At 37.6% G+C, this 27,989-nt stretch overlaps 1 protein-coding gene across 10 annotated transcripts; it reads right to left on the reverse strand.

The window, feature by feature from the left end:
* Nucleotides 1-684: 684 nt before the first annotated feature.
* On the reverse strand, nt 685-27,838 carry synj1 (synaptojanin 1). 10 transcript variants are annotated; one of them, XM_084401404.1, is made up of 32 exons: nt 27,726-27,838; nt 26,681-26,828; nt 26,358-26,444; nt 25,697-25,964; nt 25,297-25,522; nt 24,533-24,616; nt 22,345-22,406; nt 19,976-20,072; nt 19,650-19,825; nt 18,848-18,929; nt 18,608-18,760; nt 16,596-16,761; nt 15,856-15,879; nt 15,312-15,503; nt 14,592-14,676; nt 14,242-14,382; nt 13,966-14,158; nt 12,706-12,864; nt 12,473-12,629; nt 12,230-12,347; nt 11,786-11,998; nt 10,914-10,992; nt 9,817-9,979; nt 9,533-9,718; nt 9,060-9,098; nt 8,685-8,816; nt 7,734-7,772; nt 7,367-7,413; nt 7,096-7,282; nt 6,184-6,464; nt 5,737-5,760; nt 2,849-4,176 (listed from the first exon to the last, which is right to left on the reverse strand). In XM_084401404.1, exons 2-31 carry the CDS (start codon nt 26,802-26,804, stop codon nt 5,740-5,742), a joined length of 3,981 nt encoding a protein of 1,326 aa, XP_084257530.1. In that variant the 5' UTR covers nt 26,805-26,828; nt 27,726-27,838; the 3' UTR covers nt 2,849-4,176; nt 5,737-5,739. The 10 variants fall into 10 exon arrangements, with proteins under 10 accessions (XP_084257524.1, XP_084257522.1, XP_084257525.1 ...); XM_084401398.1 differs by lacking the exon at nt 5,737-5,760 and having other exon boundaries at nt 685-4,176; nt 16,596-16,752; XM_084401396.1 differs by lacking the exon at nt 5,737-5,760 and having other exon boundaries at nt 685-4,176.
* Nucleotides 27,839-27,989: the final 151 nt, after the last annotated feature.

Consider the following 27,989-nt stretch of genomic DNA (forward strand, 5'->3'; position numbering starts at 1 on the left):
CTCTTAAACGGTTTAATACGTGTCATGTAGAACAACTGTATAAAAATATAATCCCAAATTGGGGTAAACAAAATACTAATATTACATGTAAACCAAAAATAAATAAGTAAATAAATAAATACATATATATAGCAGTATAGTGCTAACATACTGCTAACTCAGTACTGTTATTAAAATTAGAAATATTTAAAAACAACAAAAAGTAATAAAAAGCACATAACAAACGTACTAAAACAAATTACAAATATAAAAATAAAAGGTAGCTCAAATATAAAGATTAAAAAATAATACTATAATATAGATTAAATAACTGGCCTATAACACCTAAAAAGGACGTTTTTCCTTTTAACAAACGGTCAGTGAAAGGCAATTAACCCTCAGAAAAAAAATCTCTATATATTTAATCCATAATAAACTTCGGGAGGTCAAGCTAAGTAATATGAGCTTGATTTTTTAAAATAATTTTCGAATTTTTGCAACTGTTATTAAAAGTTTATGTACAGGTTGATTTGTGTGATTTTGCACATTTCGAACAACCAACATTAAATAAACACTCCAAAACATTTCACAAGAAAACATACTCATAAAAGCTTTGCAGTAATATACTGCATTATATATATACACACACTTTTGAAATACTTTGTCATGTAATAAGATCTGATGCATCCAATAATAACAGTATGATTCATGTTGAATTACATTTATTATTGCATACATACAACATCAATTGCTCCATACATAAATGTGCACTTTTGATATGCACTTAAATTACAGATCGAGTACTCGTTACTGAATTGCAGTTTTGTGGTTTGTGTATACATACATATAAGGTTAATACCACAGACTTTTGTTCACTACTGGGCTAAAAGCTACAATGGAACGTTAACTTCACAAAAGGAGTTAATTCCTATAAAATCTTGCTTCTTTTTAATAACTAGCGCCGGCAATGTCAGGTTCAACGCTTCCATTACATACAGAACACCTGAACAAATCACTTCTAATGCCTTTGAATGTTAAGTGGTTACACTGTGTTTATCAGGCATCAAAAGAAAAATAGATATAGTTTATTATCCATAACCTGATACTTCTCTTTATTCTGGAGATGTTCACAGTTAGTGCTTTGGAATGCATTTTGGAATGGATTTCTCATGCATTAGTACACATAATCTTGCTGGCTGGCTTTCTTCTGACCCCTTCCTCAACCAAACCACAAATGGAGACAAACTTTTCAGTGCTTTCCAGGTTCAAAAATATATCTGTAAGCTCAAAGCCAAAATATGTTGCTCAACACACCCCAGGAGAACATTTGAACAACTGTGCAGATGTTAAATGTGTACCTAAAATGTAAACAAGGAACAAAAGTACAAGTAAAATACTGCTTTCCTGAAATCCCTACACTTTAACCAAGACGGAATCATTTCACTATGCCCTTGAAGGACATTTAAAAACCTGCATAATATGAGTAAACCAACTGCACACATAAAATGCCAGTGCCTGAAGGCTGACCATTCACCCATAATGCATCATTACACAGTCCAGAATGCTATACAATCAACAAAAACAACTGAGGCTGAACCATTTATCCCATAAGAATCCAATAAACACTTCTTCAAAATGTCTAAGGCATTATTAAACAACATAGGATGGTAGCTTTAAATATTATGGCATTCATAATCAATCTGTGTGTTCATTTAACAGTCTGTCTTCCCCTCAACATTATACCATACTTTATACCATAACAAATATATTTCACTAAAACAGTTTGAAGACATAATGCTATAATGACTTATAACAAAGATATCAGAATCCCTCAACATGACGACTCAAGCGCACTCACACGAACAGCTAAAGTACACAGAAACAGACGTCACACTCCAAAACACAGCACAGTATTCCTCCGCACAACAATAAATAGATTTATCCACAACCTGTTCACCGAAATTAAAAAATAATATATCATTGAGCGAATAAGTACACATTGCACTAAAGAAAGCATGACCGACATCCTGAGGGAGGAACCCACCAAATCAAACACACACACACTACACATTTGTTTAATACAGCATTTCTGCCAAGAGCTTTGGATCAGAGGAGACTGAAAGCACGTGTATATACATTGTCGATGAATGAGAGGGCCACTGTGACCCTCGCTCGCCCTCTCCGCGCAAACCTAACATCTCAAACTTTTGCGTTTGAACGCCTAGAGGACCGAGCTCTTCAGTGCACTTTAGATATGGCATGTATATGCTGCAAATATAAACACAATTCAGACCTACTTTAAAAATGTTTCCCCCACTAGGAAGACATATAATCACTATGAATATGTATAGAAGATATATTTTGACAAGCTAAGCACATTGGTCGTGCTACACGATGCACGGGGTGGGAGGGGGTCTTTTCTGTGTACACAAAAATTAGACCCTCGATTTGAGTATGCAGAAAAGCACAGCAACTGTACTGCACACACCACACTCTGAATCTTAACATAGGCAATAGAAACTGGTGAGAGATACATTCATAATGAGATAAACATCAAAAAATATCTTCGCTCACTGACAAGCCCATTTAACGGATATGATGGCGTAGAACAGGTCGGACACAGCCAGGCATTTTAAATATGTGCGTTTGATGATACGTTAGAATTGGGCTACAGAATAAAGGGATATTTCACCAAAAAGTGAAAGATCTATCATCATTTACTCACCTTATGTCTTTACAATGCTGTTTGACTTGCTTTCTTCTGTGGAACATATTTCGAAAAATGGTTTTGTGCGTATAATGCCAAATCATTGGGGTCCAAAACAACCCCATTGAGATCCATTGAATGGGCACATTTTTTTTCTTCTTCTGTTTTCTGACATGAAGGTGAGTAAACAATGAAAATGCAACAAGATATATAATTTAATATTTGTACATTTTTTACATCTGATTAACATGTAGTTTGATGCTGAATGATTTGCGGGCTAAATGTTTAATATCTGGCCATTGAATTGTACAATTTTACACACATGTGTGTGTATATGTCTATGCAGGTTAATTTGCAAATGACAGGTTCTCTGACCATTATTTTAAAATCTAAAAAATCATACTGTGATACATCTGCTTGAATTTGGTTTCCTATCTGCATTGGGCTAAAATAAACAGCCAGATTTCTTTCTTTCGTACAAACAGGTCAACATTTCCACCACCGCACTTTTATACAAACCATACACGTATAGATACACAATAATATATTCTCCATATTTTACATACATGTTCTCCGCTGTATCATCTCTCTGTGAATTCGTTTCTGGAAGGGATGTGGGCGTTTTTGATGCTGGTATTAGTCCTGGTTGGGATCGGAGGGGGGATTGTGGGGAACGTAGAGGTGGGAAGCGACACCCAGTTGCTGTCCATGTCAAAGCCTGAGCTGGGGAAGCTGCTCTGGGGTTGTGGGAAGGGAAGGGATGAGGCTGCGTTTATAAGTGGCGGGCCGGTCGAAACTGCAGATGGAGCCTTTCTTAAAAGGAAGTCAAAGCCTGAGCTGGGGAAGCTGCTCGGGGGTTGTGGGAAGGGAAGGGATGAGGCTGCGGGTATAAGTGGCGGGCCGGTCCCAACTGCGGATGGAGCCTTTTTTAAAAAGTCTGAATCGTCATCAAAGGTGACCCACTTTTGGGTCTGTTTGGTTGGGGCTGCTGCTGTAGCAGGAACTAAGGATTGTTGTCTGGAGAAAGATGTTGGAAGAGTGGAACTGTGCACCACAGCCGACATGGCCCTGTTCAGGCCAGGATTGGCCGCTTGGGCCTGATGCTGGGTGTAGAAATCAGGTGTGAGTGATCGGCGAGGGGAGGGCAGCAGGTTGCCGGTGAAAGGGTTTGTGCTGTTGGGTCTGGGTTGGGCGTCTGCGAGGAACGGACTGGGGGATGAACGGAGGGACTCCTGGGATTTGCTGCGTGAGGTGACGGGTGGAGACAGGAGACATGGAGCGTTACTGGTGTCCGGAGACGAGAATAGGGAGAGGGAGCTGGGCAACGTAGAGGAAGAAGAAGAAGGGGAGGTGGTGGATGAGGATGAGGATGAGGAGCGAGGGAGGGAAGCGGAGAACGATGCGTTCTGGAAGAGGGACTGGCTGTTAAGCATGTCGAAGGGGTCTAGTTTCCATTGTGCTTCTCTTTGGACTCCATTCATGCCCTTGGCCTGGGGAAAGAAAAACACATAAATCAAACTTATGACATGATGAGAAGCTAGAGCATATTGGAGTTTTAAAGTCAACATGAAATCAGATTTGATTGTATTAAATTGTCACACCTTGGCTGTTTGAACAGTAAGTGTGTATCTTACTGTGTGTTTTATGAAATGTCATAACACTAACTTCACTGAAATAGTAACAATGGGGGCTTTTGCATTGGAGGAACCTTTTCATAGTTCCTAGAACTAATGGCAGCAGTATCTGCTTTTTGGCGTGTTCACACTGCAGGAACTGGGAACGATTTTAGTTCCAGGAACGCCTTTTGGAGGAACTCATTTAGCTCCTAATTCAGAGTAGGGTCTAATCCAGCACAATAGGAACTATCAGTGACGTAAGTGTACACTGATTGGCCGAACGCACGCAAAACAACTGCACCCGCCATTTAAAAAAAAAGCTGTGTACACTCACAGATTATAGCCTATATATTTACTCCACAAACTAACTCTATGAACATAAAGTGCAGAACAACAGTGGTAGATAGGCCTCTTAACTTTAAGGAGAAAATCCAATGCAACTTTGAGGGGACCAAGAGAAACATGATTATGTATTTCTGCTCAGCTAGCGACATTGGGCATCAACCACACGGCAAATGCTTATACTTTTTCATATACTGTCTACTTTCTTTCTTGTATAACAGTTCTATCTACTAACGTATTAGGTCATTTACCCCTCCTAAGCTGCTAAATAATAGCCCAAATGTTAGGGGTCATTTATGACCCAGAACAGTAAAAATGCTACTTCTTTTTATTTAAATATAACTCTAATTTCCCTCAAGTCGTAAAAATTCAATAATGCACTTATTTTAGGTTAATCAGATAGTAATTCATTAAATTAGTACCAAATTACTGAATGCACCTTTTAATAACCCGTTTCATTATTACAGATGTAAAATGAGTTGAAAACCCATGTTGATTCATGTTGACTTTTCATTTTAAACATTGTGTTTGTTACAATTTTTGATAAAAATCATGATGACTTGTTGGTTAAAACATAAATGGTGCAATGACAGACATCAACATAAATCGAAAACTAAAAGATCCTAATACTGTTTTATTAAACAGTCTATTATAAAACAAAAACCAGCATTATAAAACCAAAAGACAAATATGATTAGTGTGCAAGTCTACTAGAATTGCTTAACCTTGTCCAAGAAACATTGAAAACAATTATAACAGATATCACAGATTAAAAACAAACAATACCCACAACAAATACTGGATGACACTTTCCTTGAACCCCCCTGTTGGAAAAACTTGATAAACCTCATAACCAGGTCATTTTTTATATATATATATACAATATTATCAAGGGGTTCAAGTTAAGTTTTACATTATAATTTTCTGACATTCAAAAAAAAAAAAAAAAAAAAAGGTAAAATTAAAGATGGAAAGGGGAAAAACCAACTATAACATGGAGGATCCTATATGTATGAGCACCCCATACATCGTGACTACAGGCTATGGTGCCATGAAGACAACGTGAATACTAGAAATTACTTAATCCAGTACCTGTCAACCTGAGGATTGCTCCTGCTAGTGAAAGAGAAAGACACATGCATCAAGAAGAGCGAAACATGACTATGAGAACTACCTGAACGAAGTCGTTATAACTAGAAAAGTAAAAAAGAAAGAGGAAGAGGAAGAGGCCTTGGATTATCTGGAAGAGGCCTTATTAACCCCAGGATGGGATCTTGTGGGTCCTTAGAAAGGAAAAAATGATGTCCGCACACTGAAGTTACAGCTCCATACATATATACATATACATATACATATACAGGCTATCTTTTTTGTCTTGCACCTGAGCCCGGCTTGGGTTTAGGATGTGAACACGTTCTTGTAATATTTGAATCTTGTGGGTCTTTGCATCTTTGAAAGAGTGTTGATCTTTATCACAATTAAATATAGGGCTTATGATCTTGACATCCATGCAAAAGTGAGCAGAGAAAGAGGACTAACCTGGGTTGTAGGAGGAGGAGGAGGAGCAGACTCAGGTGGCAGTGTGTGAGCGGACCGGCTCCGGGGTGGAGGCTTGGGAGATGCCAGTCCGGGCTGAGGGGCGGCAGCGGCTCCAGCAGGTGCTTGGGGGGCCGGCTGAGGCACCAGAGGGGCAGGGAAAGTGGGCTGCATTGGTAGAGGGAGCTGGGCTTGGACAGGAGGCTGCACTGGTGACATAGACTGAGGCTGCATGGGTGATATCATCTGAGGTCTCATGGGACCTGGCAGTGTGGGGGGTGGACCTAAAAGACAGACACACAGTAGATGGTTAAAGATTGACATATATCTCAATTTTGTATAAAATCTCATATAAAATTATATATACCGTTTTAAATACTAAATTAAAGTGCCCCTATTGGGCTATTTTAAAGGTTCTTGCATCCAAGGTCAAAAAACACTTTAATTTTCTCATAATATTCATTGGACATCACCTCGTTTCTCAAAGAGTCTGGAAACGGTTAGAAGATTCAGTCTCTCTAAACCCCTACTTTCCGCGAGCCTACTCTGCTCTTATTGGTCGGATGGCTCAGTCTGTTGTGATTGTTCTATAGCTTTCAGCGCGTGTCAGAAACAAAACGCCTATTATCATATCTGAATTTCAGCTCCGGAGGCTTCCTCAGCACTTGATACACAGTGATACGAACAGTAACGATGGCATCGTTTTTTCCGTATCAATTCCAGTGCGAGTCCTCATCCTTTCGAGTGCATGCAATGTGGATTCCCACCACAGAAAACAGCGGCTTCTCAACATGTCGACAACAAAAACCAAACTCTTTCAGGCCATAATAGGGGCTGAACTTCAATAAGAAATGTATATACAAAAATGATAATATAAAAGTAAAATTAATTGGTAATTAGAAGAGTTTAACGAACCCAGAGGCAGCTCGGATGGCTTGCTTTGGGGTTCAGCAGTGGGTCTTGGTGCTCCGGGGTGATTATCAGGTGAAGGTCGAGGGGCCCCAGGATGCACCTCTGCTACGGGTCTGGGGGCCCCGGGATGAGCAGGAGGAGGAGGTCTAGCCTGAGGAGGGACACTGATAACTCCTGCTCGAGGTGGAATCTAAAGCAAAATCATAATATTTAACACGATATACATCTTATTTTTTCCTTTTTTAATAATATTCATGTCAATTAGCCCACCCACCGGCCTTGGGGCGCCTCCAGGGGCTGATCCAGTTGGTTGACCTCGACCTGAAAAACAGCCGATGCCATAATCAAACATTCAGTAATAGTTATAGAAAATATGTTTGTGAAAATATATGAAAATCTATATTTTGAACTTCAGGTCCAATTCAAATGCCAGTCAATTAGTCTATACTAAAAAACTGATGAACTGATAAACTTAAACAGATGCCTTAAAAGAAAGCCGCTCCTGTCAAGAACGTCAACTAACTTTTTTAGCTCTATTTTGTTAAAACGAGCCCGAGGCTTGCAAAATCATGGCATGATAAAGGCCCAAATATGTCCGTCAATAAAATTTTCTGTCACGGATGAGCGAGACAAGAACTCACCAGATGCATCTGCACGTGCTAATGCTGGGCTTTTTTGTCCTTTTGTCAGCATGAGGGGAAAAGTTATTAAAAAGTTTGGAATTATTCAAAATTAGTTTTGTAGCACATTACAGCCTTCAGCTAGGGAGAAAATATATTTGACCAAGCAGATTCCTTACCTGATGGAGAGATCATTTCTTTCTTTCTCTATTCAATTACAAAAGCTAATTCACCTAATTCAACCCAGCACTTCACACTCGAAAACTAAATCAAAATCATTGGAACAACTGAGACTTCATGCACTGCAAGATGGTTGACTTGAACACCCCTGCCCCACATAAATTAGTCTATTTCTGTTAGCAAGTGCAGGAGGTCTCAACTGACCAGGAGGTCACCATACACAAGGACGAACACTGCAAGAATCTTCTAAAATCTACATTTCTTTCAGAAATTACCTTCATATTCAGTCAGAACAAACTCTAGATTGAGAGGCTCAGCAAAGCCTTTGAAAGAAAATTCAAAAATTTGCCAAAAAAAATTACATCATGAACAAAAATACAGTTGCAAAATTGATTTTTACAAACAACAAAAAGCCAAAATTACAACGAGGCTCAAGAAAAGCATATGAAACACTACCAAACAGAGCACAGAACTGCATCATAGTGTATTACATTCGAAAAAGTTAGCCAGACACTTTTAATATCTAGGCCAACTAACTAACCAAACCACAACATTATGTACAGCATTACCTGCTGAATCTTTCCTAACAGGTGTAGTAGAGCCTCCTTTAGAACCATTGTAAAATGCCAATGAAAAAAAGTGAAAACATAGTATTTATAATGTATTGAACACATTTGTTTGGGCGTTTCAATCCCAGGAAAAACTTGTCTCATTTGGGTTTAACTTCTAGTGAGAACAGATCAGAAAATTGTCATGCCTGTGTAAAAATGAACAAAGACTTCATAGCTGTACCTGAGGGTGGCGGTGGGCGCTGTGGAGGTGCAGGTCGGGCTGGTCGGGCATTGGGGCGTGGAGGAGGGGCGCGTTTTGGCTCTAGCCCCTGTGATGAAGGAGCTCCAGCTGGCTGACCATCAACCGGAGAACCTGAGCAAACAAAATTAAATTAAATAAAAAACACATCTCATCATCAAAAGCATCAAAACAACAGCCTGAGAGATTTAGCTCAGCCCACAGCACTGCAAACCACATCGAAGCCTTGAGACACACACACACACACACACACACACACACACACACACACACACACACACACACACACACACACACTCTAAGAGCTCAGGAACCATTGAAGCACATCAGCAACATATCTGAAACAGCACTCTTTACCTGCCATTTCCCTTATAATGGATGCTGGGCTTAATCCTCCTTTTCGCAGTGTAAAAACAAAGGAAAATTAATGTACTGGAATTTTTGGTCTTCAGGAAGGGAATTTAAATATTAAGATATATTTTTTGCTCTTTTACTTTACTAATATATATATATATATATTTTTTTATGTTTTTGAAAAAAGTCTCATATGCTCACCAAGGGTGCATTTATTTGATCTAAAATATATTGTGGATGGATATAATGATATTGTTACATATTAATACAATTTAAAATAAAAGTTTCCTTTTTTTATATAAATATTAAAATATATTTTTTAAAAATATTAATTTATTTGAAAAATAAAAATCTTACTGACCCCAAAATTCTGAACTGTGTCCTTTCCTACATTTTACTACATTTCATTTATACACCAAAAAAAAAAAAAACTGATATAAATACAAATGTTGAGTAGAGTCAAATATTAGCACTACCCTGTGGTGGTCCAGCTGTGCGTGGGGGGGCTCTGCTGGGCCGGATGGGGGGCGCAGGCTCTCCATGGGTAGGAGAGGGGCAGGGGCTGCTGCGTGGGGATGGGTTTGGGGATGAGCTTAGATCCATGCCCGCTCCAGGCTGCAGGTGCTGGGGTAAGATATCTTCAACCTCCTCGTCCACATCACCTGTCGACACAGCAGTAAAAATGGAACTCCATGCTGACCCGTATTTCCATTGGTTCATGTTGCATTTTGGAACCATGTAACCCGAACAGATGCCATACCTTCCATATCATACTCTTCTCCCATGTCAGAGTTTTCTGCCAGCAGAGTGGAGCTGGTGGATGTTGGGATGCTGCCGCAGATTCTCTCCACACTCATTTCTTCCTCTAGACTCTTTATCCAACCAGGACTCCTCAGACGGATGTCTATGGTCTTTCCATTCACCTGCATATGGACATAATGAGGGACGATTAGATTACCTGTCATTATTATGATATAGTATAATGCATTTCTGCATGTAAATTAGGGGTGGGAATCTCTAGGCACCTCTCGATTCGATTCGATTACGATTCAGAGGGTAACGATTATCGATGCATCTTTTTTTTTTGTGACTACTTGGTACTTTTAAAGCAAAGTATTTATGATGACCCATACAGAATTTACTTCCAATACTTCCTATATTCATTTTATTGAAATCGCAAACAGTTTTCGTTCAAAAATATAGAATTATGTACCAGCAGCTCTCATACAAACATAATGCTTGTGGACTTACGCATATTCTGAATAATTAGTAACATACAAAGCCACTCTTATGCACAACTAAATAATAAAGAGTTATGACTTGAAATGTTTGCTGTATACCACAATCAAAAACAGCTTATACAAAAAAAGTGAATGAACACTGATACATACTCTGACTGTGGAGGGCAGTGTAACGTACGTATAACAGATCGGTTTACAGCATATTGATGTGAAAACTAAACAATACAGAAAGCAGCTCTCATACAAAAAAATACTAAATAGGTCACAATGAAATTGCCAATTTTCCATACGTTAGCTTTTAACGAAGAGGGTGCCGTTCAAATTTGGCGCTCAGCCATCATGCGCCTCTGTTATGTGCGCGCCTCTGTTATGTGCACGCCACAGACTGTCTGCGCACTGCACGTCCGCTTTAGAGTTCCGCCTTTTGCGTCAATATTACGTTATTAGAATTTCGGTCTTTTTTTTGAAAATCAATTTTTGACATTTGTGAATCGATTCAGAATCGTCCACGTCCGAATCACGATGCATCCAAGAATCTATTTTTTTCCCCACCCCTAATGTAAATAATCATTTTTTTTTTTTTTAATGAAACTTATTGTACAGTAGAGTCACTTACAGTAGAGGCACTCAGAGACAGAGCTGCCAGTGCTGAGTATCCCTCCAAAAATGTCACCCACATTTTCTCTTCAACAAACCTGTTCAGGAAAATAATAATAATAATTGCTCTAAAGTTTGGGGTCGGTAAGAATTTTTTATGTTTCTTAGGCTCACCAAGGTGGCATTTATTTAATCAAAAATAGTAAAAACAGAAAAATACTGAAATATTATTAGAATTTAAAATAACTTTCTATATATTTTAAAATTGTAATTTATTCCTGTGATGGCAAAGCTGAATTCACATGATCCTTCAGAAATCATAATAATCTGCTGATTTGGTGCTCAAGAAACATTTCTTATTATTATCAATTTTGGAAAAGGTTTGTTTTTTCTGCTTTTTTCCCATGGTTCACCCAAAAATAAAACTTCTGTCATCATTTACTCACCCTCAAGTTTTTCCAAACCTGTATGAGTATCTATTCTTCTGTTGAACACAAAATAAGATATTTTAAAGAATGGTGGTAATCAGACAGTTGATGGACCCCATTGAATTCCATCTTAAGAAAACTATGATAAATACTATGGAAGTCAATGGCTACTGTCAACTGTCTGGTTAACGGTAGCCAACAGAAGTAAGAAAATCATACCGGTTTGGAACAACATGAGGGTGAGTAAATGATGACAGAATTTTCATTTTTGGGTGAACTATCTCTTTAATATTTTTGAGGGTGGACAGAAAATATTGAAATGTAATAAGAACATAATAAAATTTCTTAACTGTCACTTTTCATCAAATTAATGAGTATTTAATACATTTAATTAGTGTATAAATAAAGTTATATAACAATCAAATATAATAATAATTTAATTTTACATGCAAACAATTCTTACCTGATAAGAATAACCTCGCCAAAATTAGCAAACTTGTCCAACAGGTCGTCGATCAAAGCATCATCAAAGTAGTCATCAGGACCAGAAGAGCAGAGAGAGACGAGGATGGTTCCATCAGGTGGACCCTGCAGGGCGATCACGTCCTTATACACCTGATGTCTGGCCTCTGGGTCCACCTCAAGTACGTCCATGTCTATGATGGCCACCACAGGCCTTTTGAGAGACAAATGTTAATGGAAATAGAACTGCGGTCCACAATGTGATTTAACTGTCCAATCATGATCATTGTGGTATTAAGAACAAAGATAGACTTGAATTTTTATATTTGAACAATTACTGACAATAAAAAAAACATTAATGGACAGCCTCCTGCTGTACCTCTGAGGCCCACTGGATGGCACTAAGCATGTTGTCAGTTTAAATCCTGAAAGTTGGCTCTCTCACCTGTGATCAGAGGTTTTGAGCTCTGCTCTACCATAGTACTTGAGCTCTCCAGGGCTCCATGGGTACTGATCTTCCTCACTCACTGGGGCTCCTACTACATTCAACTCCAATTCTTCCGCTGTAACACACACACATACAGATTTAGTGAAAATTTAAACTTCAACTTACATAAGCGTGAGCTGTTTTATACTGCATTTAAAATGTGGTTGTTGGTTAAGGATATATTTTTAATTAAATTCTCACCAGTTCTATCAAAGTTCCACTTTCTTCTCTTCCACAGCACACGGTCAGTCCAGGCCGGTGTGCGGCACTTCTCACTGGTGTCGTAGTCCTCCGAAAACAGGTCATATTTGTAAGTGGGGGCAAAATCCAGCTTCCCTTCAATAAAGCCTTTGAAAACCTGGAATATGAATAAAGTAATGTAAAAAAACAAACAAATACACTGCTGATATAGCTGTTTCCCCCTCCTAAAATACCTGTCCAGCATTCTTCTGCTCCACCAGTTGATCTCCACCGATCAGTGAATCCCAATTCTGCTGTCTGATCAGCTCCTTCACCTCTTCATTAGGAATATTTATTCGGTAGTTGAAATCTCCACACCAGAATACATAATCATGGGAGTAAAGGAGACGACCCTAAAACATAATATATAAAAAAATTATTAGTATTTATTAATGATACACATTTAATATTTTTTGTATTTATATTATATAAAAAATACAAATAAATAATAAATGTATATTTATATTAATATTTATTATTATGTATTTAATATTACTAATAACATCAATATTACTGTATAATAAACAATATTATAATTGTTTTTATTATTTATATTATATAAAAATAAATATAAAAAATATATTGTTAATGGTTCATTATTATGTACTTAAATATTAATACTACTACAACTAATTAGTGCTGTCAATCAATTAAAAAATGAACTAATTGTACATTTTTCTGTAATTAATCGCACCTAATATTTAAAGTTTTTAATATATTTTTATATTGTAATAATTTCACATTTAATCTCCAAATTAATGTAGAAACAACATAAAGACAGCATATTTTAAATATTTGATCTAACAGGTAGGAAATATCCAGAAATTAAATAAAGTTATCAAACACTTCACAATCTTCACTGCATCATTTATAGATTAAATATAGATTCATTTTTATTAAAGCTAAAAAAAAAATAGTTATTTTGTTCTTTGTTCTCATTAATAGGCAGCAGCAGGTTTATGAGGCTACTGTCACTTTAAATCCAGACGCACATGGGATGAATCTGACACATCCATTTTCTGACAACCCTTGATGTTCATTTAACTAATTTAAGACTACTGTGTACTGTGCTTACGATGATACTCGACAAAACGGCCATTTTGGCATAAGTTTGTGTTGTTTTTTCAAGTGTGAAAGAGAAGTGGAGATTCAGAAAGGAGATTCACAGACAGGACGCCTGTACTGCACTTAGTTCTCTTCTTTGTTTTATCATGCTGGAATGGTTTAAAAGCATTTGCATGAATAAGAGCGTGATCACATAATGTAATGCTAGCCAAAGGATGACGAAAAACAGATGCTGCGTTAATTGCATTAAATATTTTTAATGTGTTAAACTGAAAAAATGTATGTGTTCATTTTGACACCCCTGCTACTAATATTATTATTATTATTATAAAAGGAAGAAGGTGGTGATCATAACCTGAACAGAAGTTTTTTACATCATAAACGATTACCATAGGGAAGGTCAGTTTGCGTGCGATTTCATTGTAGTCGTCGTTCCTCTCTTTGACCTGTGACTGGCCAGCGGCAAAATGTGAGCACACGAAGCAGATGCTAGTTGTGTGGAAGAGCATGCGAATAGCCACACCTCCTTTATTACCAGTGGCCCCGCCCATGCCAGTCTTCACTGTATCGACAGCAACGTCCCTATTATAGAACAGCAACACATAATATGAGAACAGAGAAGTCATTTAAATCCTCTTAAATACTTGAAATGATCGTACTCCTACCTGATGAACGGTGCATGCTGAGGGCGTATGAAGACGAACAGACACACACCCACCAGCTGCTCTGAGGCCAGCAGCACGTATCTTTGATCTCGTGAGATGTTCTTCTGCAGTTCTGCAGCCCACAGCTTTTGATTAGTGGTGCTGCCAGGGAAGAAAGAAAAGTTAAACAGTTGTCAAAGGAACAAGAGCATGACGATATCACAAATAAATATTTAACCTTAAATGCCGATTGGAACAAATGATTACTGTGTAGCACATTCCAACCACTGACCACAGGAAATGCTGTTTCCGCTTATTATGCAAGTACAATCGGTGAACTTTGAAATCTCTAACGTCAGGTTAGTTCTTACCTCGCGCTGACAATATTGCCGGCATTCAGCTCCACCATTTCCTCAAAGCCGATAGCAAAGATGTCCACGGGGTTGGATTTGCTATCTGCATGACAAAACAGTCCGAGACTATGATATAAGAAGCCACTCAATTATTTTCACTAGTTTCATTAGTCATTTAACTGACAGATATTAAAGAGGACCTATTATGCTTTTTTTACATTTTCAACTTTTGTGTGTAATGTTGCTGTTTGAGCATGAAAAAGGTCTGCATAGTAACAAAGCACAAAGTCCACTACAATAGGTACTTTCTATATCAGTATGCACTGTTTCTGAACACTGTTTCTGAAGGTGTTGTCGCCATATTCAAGAGATACTATTTTTTCCACACTGGATCTAATGCGTTTATGGTAAGGGCCGTGAAATTTCCGAAAGCTGAGCAAAGCAGTTGACCAATCACAACACACTGATTCAGCCAACCAATCAGAGAACATTGCGCTTTTCCGAAGGAGGGGCTTCATAGAGACAGGAACTAAACAGAGCATTACTGACAGACTGGGAAGAGAGGTGCTGCAACAATTCAACATATGTGAAAAATAAGGTGTTTTTGAACATTCAAGCATAAAAAATTATTCCCAAATACAAGACTTTGTAAAAGGGCATAATAGGTCCTCTCTAAATACACAGCAACCTCATTTCCCTTTGAAGTATCATTTGCACTGACTTTGCATCAACACGTACCCTGGAATTCTGGATGTCCGGCCTTCTTAGGAGCATCCAACAACCAATCATTAAGTGTGTGGTTACGAAACGCAATGCTTCGGAATTGCTTGCCCCCGTTCACGTTCCATGTACCCACACACACTCTGATCTTCTTGGGTCGTGTGTACTTGTAGTAGTTCTGACACATGCCCAGAAGCACTCTGGGAGATGCTAAAAACAGTAAGACAAATTCTTATCAAAACCTTCATTAAAATGATTACTGAGTACTACAGTTGGATATGAAATAATACCTTAGACATGGAACTAATGGCCAGAGCGCACAAAAGAAACTATAACGCATATGACATTGACCAAACCACTATGAGACAGATTAAATTCTGTCCTTGAAAGTTGGACAAAATGATATATTGTATTTAAAACAAGACTGCACAGAAAATTAAAAGGATGATAAAAAGATAAAAACACGCAGTACAATGTCAGAGGCGCCAAAATAAACACAGAGTTTATGACACATGGAAACATAAACAGTTATGGATTTATGGCTGGTCTGTGTATACTGTACCTGACTGTAAAATGGGCTCAGAGACTTAAATCGTAAGCATTAAGGAGAAAAAGAAAAAGAAAGGGAGAGGGGGAAGAGAGAGGTTAACAGTTAGCCGTTAGAAAGATAACAGCATTAGTCCTCTTGTTCAGAGCTAATCTCGCACCCAAAGCAGACGGGAGCCGCAGATTAGCACGCTAGCATGAGGAAACTCATTCAGATCCAAATTCACGCGATGAAATCAGTCCACTACAGCAGACGGATCCCAAAAACCATGACCACAAACACAAAAAAATGGTGCCGAGCATGTTTGAATGTAACCAACTGTACCTGAAACAGTAAAGTCTAATAAGCATTTACCAGGTATTTTAAATATTGAATATATTTATATAATTAATTATATAATATTAGTATATTCATAACATATAATTTATAATATATATATATATATATATATATATATAAAATAATAATTAAACAAAATATTATTGTAAATTATTGTAAATCCTAAGTAAAAATAAAAAAATAAGTAAAATTCTCATAAAACACAAAATAACAACATATTATAGCACAATAAACACTTGATAATTAATACATTTCCATAATTATTAACTAATAATGGTACTTATGTTCACTACATGGGCATTTTTTATCCCCACATTCCAAAAATCGTTTTAATACATTTTTTGTCATTTTCGCAGCCATTTTCCCCCCAGAGCCCTGGTTTATTTCAGACTAGAGTGTGGTGTTGTAAATCATACCATAAAGGCTGCTGGTTGTGAGAAGGGCTCGTGCTTTATCTGCCAGGTCACTGTTGAGGGTGCTGCCCAGTCTCAGGATGTCAATGGCTTCCTGTTTAGAGCTGTCAAAGAAGTTGTTCTGAATGGTTCTGGTGACTGAGCGAGCGCCGTCTTTTAGCTTTCCACCCTACAGGGAAAAAACAAATAAATTAAATAGTTAATATAAAACAGTTAAGGGCTGGAAAAACAAAACAAAACAAAACAAATTCAAACGAACATCAGAGCAAAACTTATACAGGGATCCAGATTGCGGCTAAACGGTCGCACCTTACTTTTAAACCTAAACCCGTAAACCTTTTTTTCCTGCTGGTGTGACTAAATTTTGTTAGAGTTGCACCACGTTTCACCAACTGATGCTGCCATTTCTGCTGCATATGAAAAACATCAAATGGCAAATTAAACGAAAGCGGAAAGAAACCGCACTTTTCTGTTTGAGCTGCACAGCGCATAAAGTTTATCAGCTCGGACCAATATTAGACAAGCTCAGAACTGGTTTACTTGCGGGCCGATCTCGATCAAGTGACACCGTTTCTACACTGCGCTGGGAGATCCAGTGAGAAAGCATTTGAATTCACCGCAGCATTAACAGCATCGCAGCGAGATCTAGTGGGAAGCATTCAAATTCGGTGCAGAATTCTCTGTTATAAACCATATCAGATCAAACAACACTGACGTGGAAACCAGGAGAAGCATTGTGCCATGAACGAACAAGTTAAAGAAGGCTTTTCAGTACACAAATCACCAACATTCACTATGGATTTAACGTACTAACGCTAACTGCAACCATGGTATTGTGGCAGAAACAGTCGAATGTTTTTAAATGATTCATTTCAGGGTTCGTTATTTTTTGTTCGTTCAGGGTTTATGTTATTTTTAATGTGATGACCAAAAATAAAAAATATACAATTTTTAGTAGCATCTCAACTCAAGCTCAGCGCTTTACTGTCAAATGTGCATTTCCAAGAAATAAGCATGCGCTATTATTAGTTACTGCACTTATTAATGCAAAATAATAGTAATTTTATGATTAAATTATCTTTATGATGAAAAATCCCCCCACCGCTACCAAATCAGGTGCTAGTGCCATCATCTGTAGTACTTAATGGCACCGGTGCTACTGCTCTCAAATGTTAGACTGGAGCCCTGTTATATAAAACAATTTCTGTGATTAGCTAGATATAGCCTGAGGTTTGAGGCCTAGCTGGGAGAGGTTTACAGGCTTTTATGGTTTACGGTCTGTAAAGAGGCCTTATTAAAGTTGACAGCACTGCCAGCTTCAGTAATCTCTCTCTATTAACACAACAGAACGGACACAAAACAAAACAGAGCAGACAAGATAAATACAGCATCACAACTCAAATCGACACAACTGGCTACAGTTAACTTACCGAACAGGAAGAGGAACAGCCATAGGAAAGCAAGAAAAAACAGCAGACACATGAGTTAAGACAACCTTAACTTAGACAAAACTTGAAGTCCCCTGAGGTGAAAATTAAGCTTTTAATGTTGTTTAATTGTCTATGTGTCTACTGTGGTGTTTTAATTACAAACCATATGCAAATTCACAAGTCAACACCACTGCTGAGTATTTTCTCCTTAAAACTGCAGTGAACCAAAGACAGAATGCGGTTTGAAATCACTGGTGTTTCTGACGTCACAAACTACCTTGTAACCAATCACATCAACGTGTGATCGTCAACAAGTGGATCTGGTGTGAGTGAGTGGAGGCGGGCTAATTTGCATATTCATAGAACTGCGTATACTAAATGAGGCAAGGGTGTAGAGTTACATTCAAGCTCTTTTAAGGCATGACATAAATATATCATGTTGGTAATCAAAGATGAGTTTTAAGGGATACAATTATTGACTACATGGGGACTTTAAGGGGCAAAGATCGCACAGAAATGACCATTTTCAGCTCTCCAATGCCTTTTGTGCTGCATTCTTTGCATGTGTTACAAGCTGACACGCACCTTAGCCTTGCCATCCAGAGCGCCAGTGCCTGCGTAGATTTTGCTGACGGAGTCTCCATTGGTGGACCACATAGAGCGGAAGACCTCCTGAAAGCGAGCCACCAGCTGAGGCTTCTCTGTCAGACCCATGTCTTCCAACTGTTTTGGAAGCATCTGGAAAAAAAAGAGACATATTATATAATATAATAAATGAAAGACAAGAAAAATGTAAAAACAACTATAACTGTGTTACAAATATACCTCAAGTGCAATGAAGGCCTGGACACTGTTCGTTCGGTCTAAGCAGTCCAGACAATTGGAACGAATGGTTCCAGTTTGACATCTGTGGTGAACACAATTGTGGTAGACAATTTACTCAGCTATTTTTGGTTATCACCTTAGCCAATTACTTTGTAGACCCTGAATTTATTGAAAGTGTTTTTTTAATGACTTGAATATTGAGTAAATAAATATTTAAATCAAAATGTAAATTATTTTGTAATTTAAATTTAATTAATATTAATTTTCAGAATCATAAATTGTATTATATTCCCAATTTTTTTGTCAGCCAAACCATGTTGTCAAAATATTTACTTGAAGGTCTCCCTGAGCTTTTAAGTTAATATTTCAGTAATTTAACAACACATTGGCAACACATTTTTCACAGTTCTTTGATTTCAGTTAATGGTCACACAACAAGCAGGTAATTAAATAAAATATTTCATATTTTTTCATCAAGCGTTTTACTTTGATGTTGTTGTTTTAAATGATTTTTTCTTTTCTTTTAATCTTTTAATTAATGATTAGCATTATAGACTCACAAAATAACCTGTAGTTTCCTCAAGAAGCTGTTTGTGAAACCCTGTATTATATAATTTATTATACCATATTACAAATTATTTTACATTATATTGTGCATATATGCATAGATAAAAATGTCACATTATTTCTGCTTTAAAGACCCCAGTGGCTGAAAGAACAAAAAAAATATCATGCACTAGTTATTTCAAGTCTTTTGCTATTCTTCCACAACCAGCAGTGTTGGGACGGTATATAACCCCACCTCTGGATGCCGGCCTCCCCTGAGTAGTAGAAGAAACCACATTCCTCCAGAAACTTGCTGATTTGAGGTTTCAGGTTAGTGTTGAGCTTGTCAGTCTTCCCACCTTTAACCATCTGATGATAGTCAAAGTTCAACATTCTCACAGCGTGTGCATGTTCCGAAGCTTTCAGGTGACTCTGTGGGCGAAGACAAAGAGTCTTTACATAGTAAAGAAAGCGGAACAACCACTGTGGTTTTGTCATACTTTAGAGTATTGAAATACATCGGAAATAAAGTACTGTAGCCCGCCAAACCGGATTATTTCCACCCAAAAAAAAAATAATCACCTGGAATGCTTTACTGAGCATGTGTTCCCCCTCCTTCATACCCAGCAGGTTGATGATCACCTGTTTGCCATACAGCCTCCTCAGAGCGCTAAAGTGTCTGGACAGGAAACATCACACAGTGTTAATACACATTCATACACATTAATCGTATTGAAGCGGAATAAATAACAAATGTTTATCTACGAGATGGTCCTCACTGCAGAACACGAAATCCAGGGGGAGGAGTTGGACCCAACTCCTCCCACCTTGACCTTACATATACCTAAACCTACCCATCTCCACCCCCTGATCCCTAAACCCACCCCTAAACCTACCCATCTCCACCCCCTGATCCCTAAACCCACCCCTAAACCTACCCATCTCCACCCTGATCCCTAAACCCACCCCTACACCTACCCATCTCCACCCCCTGATCCCTAAACCCACCCCTAAACCTACCAATCTCCACCCCTTAGATCTGGATCCAACTCCGCCCCCTGGATCTCGTGTACTGCAGTGAGGTGCTACTGTTATCTACAACAGCAATCCAATGCTTCAAGAAAAATCAAAGGTGATTTAAAACAAAAGAAGCTCCGGAAACAAGCGATCAATAGATCATTCATGACGGAGGGTGAGAAATGAAAGCCACGACAGTGTTGTTTGCATCTACTTCTCATCACGACCTGACTCAGCACTCCAGGGAACAGAGCAGTGACTCATGATGAATAAAGAATGTCCATCATGCTCAGCGTGAGGAGCCAGGGCTGGATAAGAATAAATCCTCCCACATGTTCAGGATAAGATTTTATCATTTTAATCAATCTATTCATTCCTTTAAAAAATCATATGAAGAGATTGTGTTGATGAAGAGGGAGGACATCTTAAGTGACCTTGACGAGGTCATGCCGTTATTAACCCGTCCCAACGTAACAGATGCTTTAAAACTGGCTCACAAATGCTGACCTTTTTTAGACTTTCCATTTGATAAAAAAAAATCGATTTTATAAATAACAAATGTAGCATTTTTAAATGTATTATGTTTTGAAAATATTAAATATTGTGTAAATAAGTGTTTAAATTAAATATCAATTATTTATTTATTTATTTAAATGTAATTTTTCACATTCTTATTGCCAATTAATCGATTATATTAATTTATATTATATTACAGAGAGTTGTAATAGAATTAGTTGAAAAACAAACATTTGCACCCAACAAGAAACCATACACATAAATAAGATACATTTCGGTTTAAATTTGAGTAATTTTGCTATGTGCTTTTGCCATTTTTATTATTTAGCTTTAATTCCCTTTTATTTCAGTTTAGTTTCAATCATTTTAGTACTCCATTTCCTAACTTTGCTATAGCTATATATATATATATATATATATATTTTTTTTTTTAAAGCTTTATTTCAGTTAATTAAAATCCTTTTTTATATTTTAATATATTTATTTTTATAATACTTTAATTGTTAAAATATTTTTCATAAAACACTGAAAATGTATTAAATAAACAAATAATAAATTATTATTTTGATGCAATTATTTAAATTTTACTCTACATCATGTTTTTTTGGTCCCATTTTGTATTAGGTGTCTTTAACCACTATGTACTTGCGTCAAAAAACGAAACAAACAAAAAAACCTATGTACTTGTTGTCTTTGTGTTGTATTGGAAAACACTTTTGCTACTATTGAGATGGGATTAGGTTTGGGGTGGGTTAATGGGTCAACAGATGTAACTACAGATGTAATTATGCAGGTATTTTAACAACAAGTACAACATAAAACATGTATGTAAACAATAAGTGCATTTTATTACATTATTAATTACTGTAAATGTTAAGTACATAGTAGTTACTTAATCTAATGTGCATTATGTTTTAGATATGATTTTTATGGTCAAAGACTAAGTATTATTTTACAGTTGGGTTTACCGGTACTTTATAGAATGGGTTTCGAGATGTTTATATTAGGTAAGGGGCTGGACATCTTACGCTTGTATTCAGAACTTCATGCTATCAATGCTGATGCCATGAGCGGTTTGCATTTATGAGACAGCAATCAGTCCTGTTAAAAAAGTTCACCTTTTAAATTGTGCCTTGAGACCCCCTGTAGCACTTCATCCAGCTGTTGTGCGTGTAAACGCATCTGATCGGGGTCTGGTAGACCCTAATTGCACATCGACTAGTTAAAAATACATCCTTAGGCATGGCTGAACATTCCCATGATCCAAATTGTGGTAAATAACAGGACTGACTGAAGCAGGGCCTGCACATCACAAATGTCCGCTGGATTGCTTTCATCACGCACTAATGTTTGGGCTCGAGCCAGAACAGCTGGATACTGGCGCATGCAGCACCAGAAAGCAGCGGAAACTTAATTACCTCTCAAAAGCAGGTGCGTTTGCTTCAAAACCTCGGGACAGCTTAACACGGTGGGATCCCACCTTTGTGGAAAAAGAAAGAAAACACAAAAAAGGAAGAACTGTGAATGGTTTCATATTTGGTGCAAGAGGAAATTAAGGTGGCAGAGGGAAGGAAGATGAGAGAGACAGGGAGAAAAAGACAACACAGGCCTGTCCCGCCTGCTGAGTAGAGCTGCATTTGAAGATATGAAAAACATTTGCTGCAGAACACAGTGGTGGCTCATCAGTTATGATTTCATAAGCTCACTGAAGACTGAAGATCTATCAGAGATACCGATCATACCAGGAAACGCATGAATTTTACAACCTGCCAAGACAGTCATAAATCATGTTTTAGATAGATGTTTGAGCTTCTAATGTTGGCTAGTTTCAGTTATTCCTAGTAGCAGGAAACCCCTTTCTAATAATGGTTTCCTATCTAAATGACATTTGACCAACTGCTCTCACATCTTTCAGTTTAATGCATTACGTTCACACCAACAACCATAATAGGTAAGCAATACAGAGGACAGGCTTCTTATTTCCTGCATTCTCATATAAGGTTACAACTTTAAATATAACTGGTTCCTCTTCCTGCTATTTGATTGGTTCATGGTGTCTTCTAACTAGGGTGACTGAACTGTCCTTTTATTGTTTGAATTTTATGCCTTTTGTATCATTTATTTTCACCCAATTTATTCCAAAATTTGCAACTAGGGGTCTTCAACAAGTGACCTGTGATGGTGCTGCAGTTGGTCTGTCAATTATTGTTTGATCTCAAACTAATCTTTGTGAAAAAAATGAAGACATGTTAAACAAAAATCCAATTAACAAAGTTAACTTAAAGCTAAAACAAGTTAAAGTGTCCCTATCACATTGTTATTTTATCATTATTTATATACTATAATAGTATGTATTAATATTTTGAATTAGCTTTTGGTTTAATATTTCATATTAATATTTACAGTTTTCATTTTAATTTTAAGTTTGTCATTTTTCCAATTTTTTATGATCTTTAATTTATTTTATTTCAGTTGAGTTTTTCTAGTTTTAGTACCTCAACTTAACATTTCTAATATTTCTTTATATTTTATTTTTTCAGGTTTATTCTAATTATTGAAAATTATTTAATATTTTAAGTTTTTAGTTGTTTAATGTTTTATTAATGTATAAAATAAAACAGTTGATTATTGGTAACTATTTTTAATTCAATTTAATTACATTTGTAATATTTAAATATGCTATTTTTTCCCCATCAAAATGTAAGAGATGGTTCCTATTTCACCTCCAACAAGAGGTCCTTATAGGCTGAAGACCCCTGGTTTAGAGCTGGTGTGGGACATTTATGCTTTAGATTCAGTCAGTCTGTGCAGAGTCCCACCCAATTCTGTGTGTTGTCTCCGCAGGTCCCTGCCATTAATATTTCATACATTCCGAATAGCAGCAGAGATGAGCTCACATTACCCTGAGCTTTCTGGGAGAAAAGAAAAAAGTATCACGTGGCGATACTACTTTCATTATTTTGCTCTTAGTTTTGCAGACAGTGAAGATAATGGACTCCCTTAACCAATACCACCACGGCCTGAAATGACACAAAACACCTGTCATTCAGGTTCTGTGCAAAGCTTTGAAAAAACAGCTCAAGAAGGGTCACCTCACCAGCTTCCCACTAAAAGCAGAGATACATCTATGTATCATCTATGCAATGTCAGAGGAAAGACACGGGCATTTCCAGACCTGCTTCCTGGCATCTTAACTTGATTTCGCAAGAAGGCAATAATACATTTATCCGAATCTGGCTCCTTTCCAAAATGAATCTCGGTTTAGGTGCAACTTTCACCGACTGACATTGCACAAACTCGTTGCAGTAAAGAACAGATCATCCACCAGACAGAACTAAACCTTCAATATACCAGCTGCTGGTTCCCATGTAGTCCTTTTGGCTCTCGACTTTGATTCAGCTGCAACAAAATCCCCTGAAACGAGTGTTTCTGATAATATGAATAAAGGGGGGTCAGCACTGGTGGTGTGATGAAGTGGAAACACAAGAAAATAAGTTTGTTATGATGACTCAGCAGGGGCTTGGAACTCCAAAAAGCTCAGTGCAGTAGAGCCCAATGCAAATATTTTGCAAGCATGCGTCATATTGATTCAAAGCTTTATTGTACCTGAATTCCTGGCTGCTCCCAGAACAGTGGTATTGACCCTCGGATTTGAATGAAGGAGGATACTTTGTCGTCAAGGAAAATAACCTGTAGGGAACACAGAATTAGAAAAAAAAAAAAGTATTTTATTTTCAATGAATACAGTGTTTAAGTTAAAAAGCAAAGGTATTTAAAATCCAATGCATGGAAGTTAGACTGATGCCATGCATGGGAGAAATTAAGAAACTCATAAGTAATACCATGGTGTATATATACAGTAGTCAACATTTGAAATGGATCACCTTTCATCAAAGTTATACATGAATTACAACAATACCCGTTCTTGTCTTAGGACAACTTAGATTAACTTTTTTGATCCACTTCAAATGTTGCCTACTATATATATATATATATATAAATATAAAGCCTGGCTAGCCCATAGTTGCTCATAGGAATATTTTCAGACATAATTACATACTTTTATTAGGTTTTGCATTTGGATGTACATTTAGACATTATCTTTATTGTGGCTGAAATGTAGACTGTACTCCAAAAAAATATTTTTTTGTACTTCTCATATTTCCTATGGTGGTCATTTCTGACCAGAAATATCTCAAGTGAGACTATTTTTGTTTGTGTTTGTGTTTGTGTTTATATATCTAGTGCCACAAAAGTAACCAAGATTTATACCATTCTGATGAAGTAAAAAAAAAAAAACCAAAGACCACCAGAGGGTTAAGGAAGTGTGTTCAATGGTCATTCACAGGTAACTCATATTGTTGGCATACCTGCTCTGTCTCCACAAAGTTGGCCACCTGGCCGTCGTCATTTGTGCCTCGGACATTAAAACGTGTGCCTGCTCTCTCCGAGCTGAGCCGAGAGATCACGCAAGCTTTGGCCTGTTTGTGGCCAGCGTAGATGGTCCGGATCTCCACACCACCACACATCAACCTCAGCAGCCAGTCATCACAGTTCACCCCATAATGTTTGAGATGGAGATGGAGGGACTGATTCCTGTGAAGATTACTTTTCCATTATAACCATTTTTTGTCTACTGATTGAGTTCAACAGTCCAAATAACTGGAAATATTTTGCACACATAAAACACTAAAAAATAAATGTTTGGAAAAAGATATATTTATATTAGATCAAACGGACCTTTGAGGTTACAATCTGAAAAATACCCACCAGAAAAAACGATTGTCAGATATGTCTTCTCTGAACCTGCGGTGTGCGTTCAAGCTGAGGTCCAGACTTACTCCAGTGGGGGACCAGGCAAAATAGAAGTTCCCAGAGTTTAAGATTTTCCTGACGTCAGCGATCCGGTCCTCATCTGAGGGGTCATTCTTCAGAGAGACGAAGTCTGTGCCCGTTACCCGAAAAACTTCTGAATCCTGGACTTTTCCAACTGAACTGCAGCCTGTTGCGACCACCAGGCTGTGCAGCATAGAATCTCCTATGGGAGAAGAGTGAAGCGGATTCAGAGAGCAGTTCGTAGCACATTCACATATTCAGAATGTGAAGAATCAGACACATATGCTTCATCAACTTAGTTGAATACTGGGGTGGATGACTCTCAATGTCTATGCTGTTTTCAGGAGATGACAGTGAAATATATTACACTTGCAAACTCTTGACCTTGTAGTTACACTGTAATTAGTGACTATCTTTGTATAAAAACTGGTTGATAATATGTTGTGCATTTTCCTTCCATAAATCTTGGTTTTGCAGTGCATTTTAGTGTTTTGGTGAGATTTACACTTAATCTGGCGACAGGGCGGATTTGTATTTGTTATGATGACAAACACAACGGAGAGAAAAAAAAAAAAAAGAGGCTGATAAACTGTACCAAGGTTAAGACGAAGAACTCCCAGTATCCCATAAGCATCCAGCATTTTGGTGTATGCCGTTTTGATGGTCTCTTTCTCTGCCGCCGCTGGGGATAACATGAAAACATTCACTTAAAAACCACATGTCATATTTGCAGATGATTTATAGACTCCAAAACAGTTATATGCAAATAGACAATATTTAAGGCATTTTTTTTTTTTTTTTTTTGCATCTAGGAAATTCTGGGAATCAATGCAAATCAAAGTTTTAAACAGGTTTAACATTTTTAGATTTAAAATAAATAAAAAGTGAGTATTATAAAGGGTGTGAGGACAGTCTTACACAGTACAGCCACGGCTCCAGACTCAAACATCAGGCATTCCTCTCGATTTCTGGTCTCCACGATCACACTGTATGGAGGTGGATCCAGCTTATGATAAATACGATAACCTTTACTGAATGCCATGGCTCGACACAACCTGTTTCAGTCCTGAATAAGAAAAAAAAAAAAAAAATCTTTTCCTTTGAATACATACATATCATATGAAGAAAACACCGCAGGGGTCTGGTAAACATTCGAACCCTCAAACCGCCTGCAAGGTGCATCAAATGTCGCATCATGCAACCACGAAAACACACAATTCAAAAGTGTTTTATGACTGCATCCTGTCATAAATCATAAAAATAAGAGGAAGGAAATAAACTGAGAGGACTGCACAGTCCGTGCTTTCGATATTCTTCTTGCTAAAACACACAAGCTTAATATAAAGAGCAGGCATTTTCAGCGCATTATAGGGAAGACAACACGATACTAACAACATGTTAGTTATGCTGTCAACACGACAGCAAGGGATGTACGTTACGTTATCATGAACACAAATCCCTTCAAAGCCGAAGCAACGAGCTAAAATGTCCGACTCAAATGAAACAAACCATGCAGAAACAGGATGACAGGTGCTCATCACAATGCCACGCCACATACAATCAGATTTGCAATCTAAATCTAAAACATGTTTACAATTCAAGCACATACAGACTCTCTAACCTTGGGCCACTGTCTCAGTGTGAAGCTGAAGGTTAGTGCACAAGATATTAAAAATCATCCGTATGATAACTAGACTGAAAAAGATCAGTTCTCGCCGGCCCTGGGTCTGTCAAAATCAACAGTTAAGACAGACTGCCAGCGCTAAACGCCTTTATCACGACCAGCCCTAACGGCTAACATTAGCCGGCTAGCTCTCCATCGCGTTTTTTAAACCATATAAACTGACATTTTACTGATCACAGCGCGGTAATGTGTTCGTGTCTACGTTAAAGGTACAGATTTAATATGTCAGTATTTATTATGCATTTATGAGGATGCTTGATAAAGAAGAGGTTTGTGTACCTGTCAGAATTGTGTCTGTCTTCCCCCGGTTGGTGGTGATAGTATACGGCGAGAAACAAAATGATTAGCGGGGCAGGTAGTTCAAGCACAGAAATACAACCGCAACCTAGAAAGGACAACTGGAGAACTGTGGTAAAGCCCAAAACCGTTTCCGGGGCCTCAAGCTGACCGCTGATTGGTCATATTTGTGTCATGTGATGTAGGAAACGTCATAGACTGCACCCTTCGAAGTACACACAAAGAAATACACACAAATGAACTAGC

This window comes from Rutilus rutilus, assembly GCF_951802725.1.
Source record: "Rutilus rutilus genome assembly, chromosome: 25".
NCBI lineage: Eukaryota > Metazoa > Chordata > Actinopteri > Cypriniformes > Leuciscidae > Rutilus > Rutilus rutilus.

What these genes read in the sequence shown, in the direction of transcription:
- synj1 (XM_084401396.1), bottom strand. Translation starts at nt 26,804, where the DNA reads ATGGCATTCAGTAAAGGTTATCGTATTTATCATAAGCTGGATCCACCT. An exon ending in ACTTTGTGGAGACAGAGCAG is followed by an intron (nt 24,617 to 25,296) that starts GTATGCCAACAA and finishes TGTTCCCTACAG; the next exon opens with GTTATTTTCCTTGACGACAA. An exon ending in GGGAGCAGCCAGGAATTCAG is followed by an intron (nt 22,407 to 24,532) that starts GTACAATAAAGC and finishes TTTTCCACAAAG; the next exon opens with GTGGGATCCCACCGTGTTAA.